The sequence below is a fragment of the Gastrolobium bilobum genome, unplaced genomic scaffold (assembly GCF_033153095.1).
Source record: "Gastrolobium bilobum isolate Gb01-03AN ecotype WA unplaced genomic scaffold, APGP_CSIRO_Gbil_v1 utg609, whole genome shotgun sequence".
Classification (NCBI taxonomy): domain Eukaryota; kingdom Viridiplantae; phylum Streptophyta; class Magnoliopsida; order Fabales; family Fabaceae; genus Gastrolobium; species Gastrolobium bilobum.
Window position 1 is genome coordinate 560,183 of NW_026899102.1, and position 10,543 is coordinate 570,725.

Here is a 10,543-nt window from a genome sequence, read left to right on the forward strand (position 1 = left end):
AGGAACAGAGGATTGTTCTTAGTCTTCTTTTTGTAATTACATTCTTTCATCTTTATCTTTTATAATTTTATGTCAGCCATGATCATGGTTGACTAATATTCTTTTTGCAATGGATTGAATTATAGTTGCTCGTTTATTTTAATATATTTTATTTTTACCCTGTGCGTATTGTTTATTATTTCTGTTAGACTTGATCAACCTAATAGGAGATAATAATTTAGGAATTAGGGCTCGCAATAGGAATATTGAGGTTTTTGATTCTGAAAGGGGGTAAGGTAACAATTTATGCATGCTCTAGGGATAGACTTGTGTGAGTTGCAGTCGTTTGATTTATCGTGATTAATGCTTAATTCATGCGGGATTGCTAAGGAATTAGGGTTCCAATTGGATTAAAGGGTTAGATTACCAAGGGATTGAGATTTAACTAATTATTTTTAGATGATAATTTGTTTGAGTTATTAAATTGAATGAGCGTTGTCAATTAATCCAAAGTTTAAAGTGGGGATCATATGGTGCGTGTACCTTAGCTGCAATGCTTTTTATTATTCTCTCAAAAATCCAATTTATTTTTACCATTGCTTATTAAATTGAAAATTCTATATTTTAAATATTTGTCTTTATTTTACCATCAATTCACTATTTTCCTAAACAACCAAATTTTCCAACTTAAGGGGACTGGTTATTGTGGTACTTGGTTTACAATTCCTGTGGGGACGATACTCTTCTCATTCATTATATTACTTGTGCGATCGGTACACTTGCCGGTAAGCATCAGTAGCCAATTTGCCTGAGCTGCTGATCTCATTAACGATGATTCCTTTCAAGTTAAGTCACGTTGGTTTGTTAATCAAGTAAGTGAGATCCCATGCTTTTTACGCAGGATGAATTGCCTTTGTAGCTAAGTCAAAAGGGGGTCTCTGAACCCTTTGGAACTTTATGGGATTAAGCCTCTATCTCACATGTAATAGGTCCAGATCAGATGTCAATTGAATAAAATCATATTTATTGAATTTCCTAGTTGTTTCTTGGTTTAGTAAAAATTTGGAATAATTAAGTTTAAAACATCGTAATAATTATCATATAAATTTAAATGTAAATTGTCCACTTTGTGCCTGTGGGGTGCTTTTTGAATAAGTTTTTTTTTCCCTACAAAACAAAAAAGAACAAGCTTCGTCAATTATATTTTGTTTCTTACCAAAATACTTTCCATTCCATTTTTTTATGTGAGTTTCTCTTCAGCCTCTAATCAAGCTATTAATTAATTACAGACCAAATTATATATATACTTACATCTTAATTAATCAGAACAAAATATAATTGCTGGTTAAACTTTAATTTTGCATACAATCAAAGTTTGTACTTCATCGACTTGAAGAGGAGGACTTAAATAATTGTTCACTTCAAATTTGGGTATTATGTGAAGAATCATGTTAATTTTTAATTTATAATTATTAAGATCAGAGTCCTATCTCGGGAAAAATCTTTCCCTTATCAAGGTGCATGCTTGCAACAATGGGCAAGTGGAAAAGATGGCATTGTGTCCGACATGTACCCTTTATGATTCTGTGTCCTGGTTAGCTATTTCTTCTTTTTCGTTATTCTCGGTGTGTTTGTTCAATTTTTGATGAATTATCATGATCCTTGCAAACAATATTGCCCTCAATACAGGAATGGTTGTTGTTGCTGCGATTACTTTTATCATGATCTACAGTCGGGAACGTGACAACAACCTCAATTTCTTCAATTCCTAGAGTGATTTGTGAGTGAGCCACCTTTTTTACTTCTTTGATCTTACCCCACAACACCATGTACAATTCAATCACAATTAGCATTGCTCCAATTACACTAATTAAACATGTTTCAAAAATCAAACCATGAATATGTCAGTTGACCCTGATCATAATATAAAAGTCAATCACAATATATTTAGGTGCACTGGAATTTGAGGTATACTTACCTTCCTATGTATAGGTTCTCATCCAACATTAAGGAACCAACAATGGCAACAAGCACAAGCACAAAAGGGTTGAAAACAGAGGCATACAGTGAGCCTCTCATCTTTATACACCATGCAATGACAATAACCATTATTCCAGAGGCCAAAATACACTGTAACAACACCACCAATTCACCTTAGCACATGTCATTTTATTATCAATTATAATTCAATACCTTACTTCACAAAACCAATGATTTAATCGCTAATTATTTAGTTAACATATCAAAAATGCTGCAGTGAGAAGCTTAATATTCCGACCCAACCTCCATTGGCTCCAATCCTTCTCAACACAAAGGGAAAAAATAGTAGATTGTATTGCCCCCATTAAGTTCATCAAAGCTGTACTCGAGAGATGGCTTGGGTATTCTTTGCTCATCTTAAGCTGCAGTGTCAAATGACTGATATCTATGTACTTATGCTAACCTGAATGATAAGCCATAATGCAAAACAGAAGCAGCTTCCAAGACCACAAAAAATACCAAGCAATTTACTACCAGAGTTACCATTTAGTGTTCCCGTGTGGCCATTTTTATGCAAAAGGTTAATGTGGAAGGTCCAAATGTTAATTTCTACGCCTTGGAGAAAGGTCAGCATCATTGCCCCGCAACTCCTGTTATCGTTTCTAAAAATAGCTTGTTTTTATGATATAGCAATTTTCATATCTTCTTTTTCTAAAAAAAAGATATGAATTTTGTTTCTTTTGTTGTAACATTATAGACCTACTAGTGTTAGGACAATGGGGGAGATTGGACACTGGTAAATTTGAATAAGCTTTTTTTAAAAGTAGCTTGTTTTTATAGTATAGCTTATTTTCATATCTTCTTTTTGTAAAAAAATAACCCACCAGGAAAGAGAGGGAAAGGGTGCGCTTTACCGGGGGCGGGTAATGGCTGCCATAAGATTTCATTGTCGTCGTACTCCAGTTCGTCCATCGGAATTGCGAGAATACTTGGGATAAGACGAGACAGATAACGATGACGAAAGAACAGTGAGGAGAGAGACAAGAGAGAATTGGGATTAATCGAGGCCGTTCAATCTACAATTAATTTAATGATGGTTAGATTGGTGATAATATTTATCATCCTTGCCACTGGAAAGTATGATAAATATTTGTGGTGGTAACTAATAAGTATAACCGATCGTTGAGTTAAGTGTTTTAAAACTCGAATGAGGTACTAGCACGTTCACACACATGGTGGTAAATATAACCCACCTTTGAGATATGTGTTTTAAAACACGAATAGGTTATCAATTCGGTTGAAATAATGAGTTACTAGTTTAATCGAGTTCAACTGAATATATTATTCATATATTTAAAAAATATAAATATATTATTTATGTTAAAAATTACTATTAATAATATTTTTGAATAGACAGTTGAACACCAACCACAAATAACATTTGTTTGCATAAATAATGAATTCCTTCAGAAAAAATGATTTGCTACTCAAGTCTACATATATATCGTGAGAAAGTTAAATGTTGTCCGTACAAGTTGCCACCATTGTTTATTAATTTCTAAAGTTTATATGTAAGTAAATTCTAAGTTTCTTGTGCAGTGGGCAGTAGTTGATATTATCATTATTTTTTAAAAAATATATAGTATCATTATTTTGAAAAACAATATTTGATTTTTGACTTTTGACTTTTGACTTTTGTTTTTATAAAAAAACTAAAATTTTTAGCTTAAAAAAATAGATTTTCGACTTTTTTTATGACATGTTTTTTTTAAAAACAGACATCCAAACAGATTTTTTTTTTAGAAGTGCCATTTTTTTTTCTTGGAAAAAAGCAAGTTTTGGAGAGAGAAAAAACGCATTCAAACAGACTCTAAGTATTTAAAAAAAAAGTAATTTAATTAAAGGTAACAAAAAATATAATTAATATAATTTATTAATTGAGTAAACACCATTTTTGGTCCCTAACAAAAAATACGATCCCCACTTTAGTGTCTTACAAAAATAAATTAGTCAGTTAGTCCCTAACAAAGTCAAAGTGGACCCATTTTAGTCCTTTTGAGGGACTAATATTGATCTTTTTTGATTTTGTGAGGGACCACGATTTCAATTAAATGAGTCCACTTTGAATTTGTTAGGGACTAACTGACTAATTTATTTTTGTAAGGGACTAAAGTGGGGGACCGTGTTTTTTGTTAGGGACCAAAAATGATATTTACTCTTATTAATTTTTTAGATTTTATTCAATTAAATCAAATGATAAAAACTTTGATACACAATTGCACTATATATTTGTTTTTGGATACAAGTAACGGTGGCACTAAGATTTGAGTCTATGACTTTATACAAATTACTCAAACTTTTCATCACTTGACGAATCGCAGTGGCACTGTATTTTTTATTACATATGCTGACGATAGTTTGCTCATTACTATCTGAAATAATAAATTAGTTTCGGCTAAAACTTTAAGACATTGGGTTCATAAGTCCTTACACTTATATAGATTGTAGTTAGCTTATTATCAACCAATTTGAGATTTCATCACACATGAATATCCCAATAATAATGGAGTATTTGATTTCTAAATTTCCATTTAATAAATAAACATCAAATTCGAAAGTTGTTAGTAAAAAATCGAAAGTAATAGAACCATATTTATTGAAATCATATTTATAGATTTCATCACGAGAATAGATGTCAATTTGATGAAATCATATTTATTGAATTTCACTATATTTATAGTTGTTTCTTGGTTTAGTAAAAGTTTGGAATAATTAAGTTAAAAGTATCATAATAATTATTATAGAAATTTAAATGTGATCTGGATAAAACTACAATAGGCCCACAAAGGGTTCAAAGCCTAAAATAAGCCCAGAGACATATGGCCCAATAAAAATGCACGATATCCCCATTGCGCATAAAAAACTCAAAGGCGCAATGGCCTCATTGTGCCTATCCGCCTAAGACATGACTTAAGAACTAAGGAAGAAGTCCATAACACAACAATAAATCACCGCGCCATAGACCAACACACGAAAGACAACTCCAACTTACCACTACTCTAAGAAGGTAGCCCATCTTATAGGATTATAGCCTGGAGGGCACCAGCTGAGACAAATAAGTTTGCAGCCCAGGGACAGCCAATCAAAAGGCATACCGCCTACCAAAGGCGGCATCAAACTTAATATATAAACAAAGGGTACACATCCAGGTACAATAATCTAATTCCAGTAAGAATACAACATAAGCCTAGTTTTGATACTGACTTAAGTGTCGGAGTGTCATTGCAGGTACCCCCAGCCAGAGTCATTGCGCTAAGGGAGATCTACATCAATTCACCACATAGCAGCCATCACCAGCCCAAGAAGTATATTACCCAACTTAAAGTATTCACTCTTCAATCGTGTGTGATTAGGCTCAATACATATAGGCCTGCCCATATTGTACTGGACTGATCAAAATGTAAATTCACTTTGTGTGGGGTCTCTTTTTTAATGAGTTTTCTTTTATTTCCTAGAGAACAAAAAAGAATACGCTTCATCAATTATATTTTGTTTCTTGACAAAATAGTTTCCATTCCAATTTTATGTGAGTTGCTCTTCAGCCTCTAATCAAGCTATCGATTAATTGCAAACCAAATTATATATATACTTACATCTTAATTAATCAGAACAAAATATAATCGCCAGTTAAACTATAATTTTGCATATAATCGAAGTTTGTACTTCATCGACTTGAAGAGGAGGACTTAAATAATTGATCACTTAGCATTGTGATATTATGTGAAGAATCATGTTTATTTTTAATTTACAACTATTAAGAGTGTCCTATCTCGATGGGAACACAAGCAAAATCTTTCCATTTTCAAGGGGTCTGCCTGCAACAATGGGCAAGTGGAAAAAATGACATTGTGTTCAACATGTGCCCTTCATGATTCTGTGTTCTTGTTAGCTATTTCTTCTTTTCCGTTATTCTCGGTGTCTTGTACTTCGTGTTCAGTTTTTGATGAATGATCATGATCCATGCAAACAATATTGCCCTCAATACAGGAATGGCTGCTGCTGCAGCAGTTTTTGTCATTATCTACGATCGTGGACGTGACAACAACCTCAATTTCTTCAATTCCTGGAGTGATTTCTAAGTGAGTCACCTTTTTCTTTTCTTTGCTCTTACCCCACAACACCATGTATAATCCAATCACAACTAGCACTGCTCCAATTACACTAATTAAACATGTTTCAAAAATGAAACCATGAATATGAAAGTTGAACCTGATCATAAATTAAATGACAATCACAATATATTTAGGTGCACTAGGATTTGGTGTATATATACCTTCCTATGTATAGGTTCTCATCCAACATTAAGGAACCGGCAATGGCAACAAGCACAAGCACAAGAGGGTTGAAAACAGAGGCATACAATGGGCCTCTCATCCTGACACACCATGCAATGGCAATAACCATTATTCCAGAGGCCAAAATACCCTGGAACAACACCACCAATTCACCTTAGCACATGTCATTTTATTATCAATCATAATTACAATACCTATTTCACAAAACCAATGATTTAATTGCTAATTAGGTAATTAACATACCGAAAATGCTGCAGTGAGAAGCCTAATATTCCAACCCAACCTCCATTGGCTCCAATCCTTCTCAACACAAAGTGCAAAAACAGTAGATTGTATTGCCCCCATTAAGTTCATCAAAGCTGTACTCGAGAGATGGCTTGGGAATTCTTTGCTCATCTTAGCCTGCAGCGTCATATGGTGATTAATGACAAGAGAACCATAAATTCAAAGAAAGTTCATTTAAGCAAATAAAATAAATGATTCTAAGTACTTATGCTAACCTGAATGATGAGCCATAATGCAAAAGAGAAGGAGCTTCCAAGACCACAAAAAATACCAAGCAATTTACTACCAGAGTCACCATTTAGTGTTCCGGTGTTGCCATTTTTATGCAAAAGATTAATGTGGAAGGTCCAAATGTTAATTTCTACACCTTTGAGAAAGGTCAGCATCATTGCCCCACCAACTCCTGTTATCGTTCCTAACACCTTAGTTTTGCCTGCTACCGTTTGCAAATTTAATCTTTCGAAACTAAGGAAAAAACAATGTGAGTTATCAGTAATCATCTATCTCATAATAGGTGTGCTGAACATTAACAGCTTTGTTGAAATGAAAACTTGGAAGCTATATAATAGGTGTGCTGATTGGTGTGAATACGTACCCGCAGGCGACAGCCAAGATAAAAGTGACGGCAGGAATGAGATTATAAACAGCGGAAGCAAATGTTGCTGATATCAATGCCAAGGACTCGTAGTAAAGGTTTTGGAATAAACTTCCGCTGTGCGATCATGTGAAAAATTTGTTAAAATCTTTACTTACGTTACCACCAATAACACTTTTATCTCAAATTAATTGAGATTTGTAGTAGATAAATTCAAATAAAAGATATGAAGAGATTAAAAAAGATATATATATATATATATATATATATATATATATATATATATATATATATATATATATATAGGGACAGATTCTTTGTACACCAGTATAAGACTAACAAGTCTTACACCACATCTTAATCGTTGATGGACGGAAATCATCGACTGATATTTGTTGTGTAATTAATGATTAATTAATATTTATTAATTCGTATAACTACCTAAATTATAACTGTTGGATGCACGAAAATAACGGTAGAGATATGGTGTAAGATTTATTAATCTTACACCAGTGTAAAATGATTGAGTAAATATTATTGAGTGAAGTCTTATCGGTAAGATATAGTGTAATTTGTATGTTTATAAGAAAAAAGTTTGTCAATATAATCATATATATATATATATATATGAGTTCGCTTTTTCTACAGTCAATGTAGATAACTTATCTACATTGAGCCTAAAATGACGTCGTTTTGAGGCGAGAATCAAGGTATTTTTGTAATTATAATTTATTTCAGGGTTATAATAGTCTTTTTCATTATAATTTTTTAATTTTTTAACCCAAAACGACGTCTTTTTGGGAGCGAATGTAGATAACTTATCTACATTCACTTTAGAAATGTTAAAGCCTATATATATATATAGGTATATATATATATACTTTGCAGTAGTGGCAGAAAAGTAATGCCTACTACAAAGATATTATTTTAAATTAAAGTGGAATCCATTAATGGAAGTAAAAAAAAAGGATCTTGCCTAATTATTCCGAGAAATACACTGTGTGTGGTGGAAAAATAGTTTGTCAATATATATATATATATATATATATATATATATATACTTTGCAGCGGTGGCAGAAAAGTAATGTCTGCTACAAAGATATTATTTTAAATTAAAGTGGAACCCATTAATGCAACTAAAAAAAAAGGATTTTGCCTAATTATTTAGAGAAATACACTGTGTGTGGCGGAAAAATAGTTTGTCAATATAATCATATATATATACTTTGCAGCGGTGGCAGAAAAGTAATGCCTGCTACAAAGATATTATTTTAAATTAAAGTGGAACCCATTAATGCAAGTAAAAAAAGGATTTTTTGCTTACCAAAAAAAAAAAAAAAATTTGCCTATTTATTATGAGAAATATACTGTGTGTGGCATAAAGAATTTTCCTGTAATAAAAGCAGAAATATATATATTTATATATATATACATATATATATATATATATATATATATATATATATGGGTAGGATCCTTTAACACCGGTGTCAAATTTAAAGTTTGACACCTCATGTGAGAGCTATTAGATTAAAAAAGATATCAGGATCCTACCCTATATATATGTGTGTGTATTAAAAGTAAAAATAAAAACCAAATGGTGGTAGCTCAGTTGGCGCATGGGAGCTAAGCAGGTGGGGGTGAGAGCATGTGTTTGAATCTCCTCAGTACCACCTTTGGGAGGGGTTTAAAGCTTTAATCCTGGACCCGTCCCGAATCGGATTAGTTGCGAAGCAATGAACTGATTGAAATATTTTCAAAAAAAAATAAAAATTGGGAAATGGGAAAAGATATAAAGAAAAAGAAGGAGAAAATAAGGAGAGGAGAGAGATGAAGAGCAAAAGAATTAAAAGTATATCACTTCGAACATAAAAATAATAACGGATCTAACCCTCCTTCATTCTTATAACATTTTTTCGTTCTGTCGTAAGACATACGGTCAACTAATCTATATCTTACTCCATCTAAAAAAACCACTTATCGTACAATATATTAGCAATTTACATTCGTGCCTAAAAAACACTTTACTTACCCAAATAGGCCACAAAAGAATGACATAAAAACCACCCTCCAAGTTAGCTTTGGTCTGTTCTTCCTGTAAAAAGTAATAAAGGAAAAACCATTTTAGCCTAGCTAGTTATTAATATTGTACACCTGTATTCTGGTAACTTTATAGTGAAAAGTGTAGGAACAAAATGAAGTTGTGGGGATATGGACCTTTCAAAAATAAGAGGAAGTGGAACAGTGCATGCTGCTGCGAAGATGAGACGGTAAGCAGTAACTACTCTGACGCTCATTCCATCGTTTATGGCAAGCTTGTAGAGCACATTCGCCGTAGCAATTACAATCTGCACCACCAACATCAAGAGGGCTGGCTTCAACCCATGCATTGTTTTCCTTATATCTCTCATTTTTTGTGTAATCTTAATATATATGTCTATCAAAACTTGCTGCTGCAAAATGGTTTGTGATGGAAGAAAATAAAGAACGATATGGAGTTATGGAATTGTATCCCAGCGATGGTTTGTTTATATAAAGAAATGTGTAGTGTGCACAGAGATTTCCAAATTCAAAGAAGCACGCTTTTATTCCAAGTCAGTCAATCTGCGATACATGTGTCTTGCAATTAAGGTTATACACTCAAGATTGTGCTTTCATAGCATTTCAGGTTAGAGCCTCAAGAGTCAAGATCATGTGAGCAAACAAGTCAAACTTTGTTTCTTTAGTTGTAACATCATTGGTCTAGCGTTAGGAGTATAGCGGAGACTGGACACTGCCACACTGGTAAATTTGAATAAGTATTTTTAAAAATAGCTTGTTTTTATGATATAGCTTATTTTCATATCTTCTTTTTCTAAAAAAAATAATTACTCCTTTTAATTAATAAAAAAACATTTTTCTATATTTTATAATTTATATAATTATCTTAAAAAAATTGGATATATTTTTTTATCGAAAAATATTTTTTCTTTTAAAAAACACAAACAAATTCATGATTATAATATTCACTGTTGGATTCATGAATATGTTAAAAAAATAAATTTTGCATCAGAAAACAAATCAATTCGACAAAAAAAAAATGCCTCTACAATAACATTTGTAGAATACGGCCGTATTAGATTGACTAGTTGAATACTTGTGTGATACGTTTGGCAGTCGCACTCTGAATATGGATTACCCAAGATTGAATCACAATTAAGTGTGACCATTCATTGAATCTTACTTAGATTTTCTCTCATGCATTTCTTCTGGAAGACGTATGCATGCCAGCCTTTCTTTTTTTCTACAAAAAATGGTTCCTAACAATTTTGAAAAAAGTAAAGTGGATTATCACGAACTTAGATTAAAT

The 10,543-nt window shown here is 32.4% G+C and overlaps 2 protein-coding genes across 2 annotated transcripts; both read right to left on the reverse strand.

Moving 5' to 3' along the window:
• Positions 1–1,595: 1,595 nt before the first annotated feature.
• Positions 1,596–5,397, reverse strand: LOC133287245 (WAT1-related protein At1g25270-like). The gene is made up of 5 exons (XM_061484808.1): positions 5,297–5,397; positions 2,423–2,609; positions 2,219–2,381; positions 1,958–2,132; positions 1,596–1,845 (listed from the first exon to the last, which is right to left on the reverse strand). The coding sequence occupies exons 1-5, from the start codon at positions 5,395–5,397 to the stop codon at positions 1,596–1,598; spliced, it is 876 nt and encodes a 291-aa protein (XP_061340792.1).
• A 377-nt stretch (positions 5,398–5,774) lies between these two features.
• LOC133287268 (WAT1-related protein At1g25270-like) lies at positions 5,775–9,703 on the reverse strand. Its single transcript, XM_061484843.1, has 7 exons — positions 9,412–9,703; positions 9,227–9,289; positions 7,195–7,311; positions 6,815–7,064; positions 6,558–6,716; positions 6,293–6,444; positions 5,775–6,180 (listed from the first exon to the last, which is right to left on the reverse strand). The coding sequence occupies exons 1-7, from the start codon at positions 9,603–9,605 to the stop codon at positions 5,886–5,888; spliced, it is 1,230 nt and encodes a 409-aa protein (XP_061340827.1). The 5' UTR covers positions 9,606–9,703; the 3' UTR covers positions 5,775–5,885.
• Positions 9,704–10,543: the final 840 nt, after the last annotated feature.

Coding starts and splice junctions, on each gene's coding strand:
- LOC133287245 (XM_061484808.1), bottom strand. CDS start 5,397: ATGGGCAGGCCTATATGTATTGAGCCTAATCACACACGATTGAAGAGT. Junction 2,610..5,296: donor CTGGTGATGGCTGCTATGTG/GTGAATTGATGT, acceptor AAACGATAACAG/GAGTTGCGGGGCAATGATGC. Junction 2,133..2,218: donor CACTGCAGCATTTTTGATAT/GTTAACTAAATA, acceptor ACATGTGCTAAG/GTGAATTGGTGGTGTTGTTA.
- LOC133287268 (XM_061484843.1), bottom strand. CDS start 9,605: ATGAGAGATATAAGGAAAACAATGCATGGGTTGAAGCCAGCCCTCTTG. Junction 7,312..9,226: donor TTCTTTTGTGGCCTATTTGG/GTAAGTAAAGTG, acceptor ATGATCGCACAG/CGGAAGTTTATTCCAAAACC. Junction 6,445..6,557: donor TTCTCACTGCAGCATTTTCG/GTATGTTAATTA, acceptor GTGTTGTTCCAG/GGTATTTTGGCCTCTGGAAT.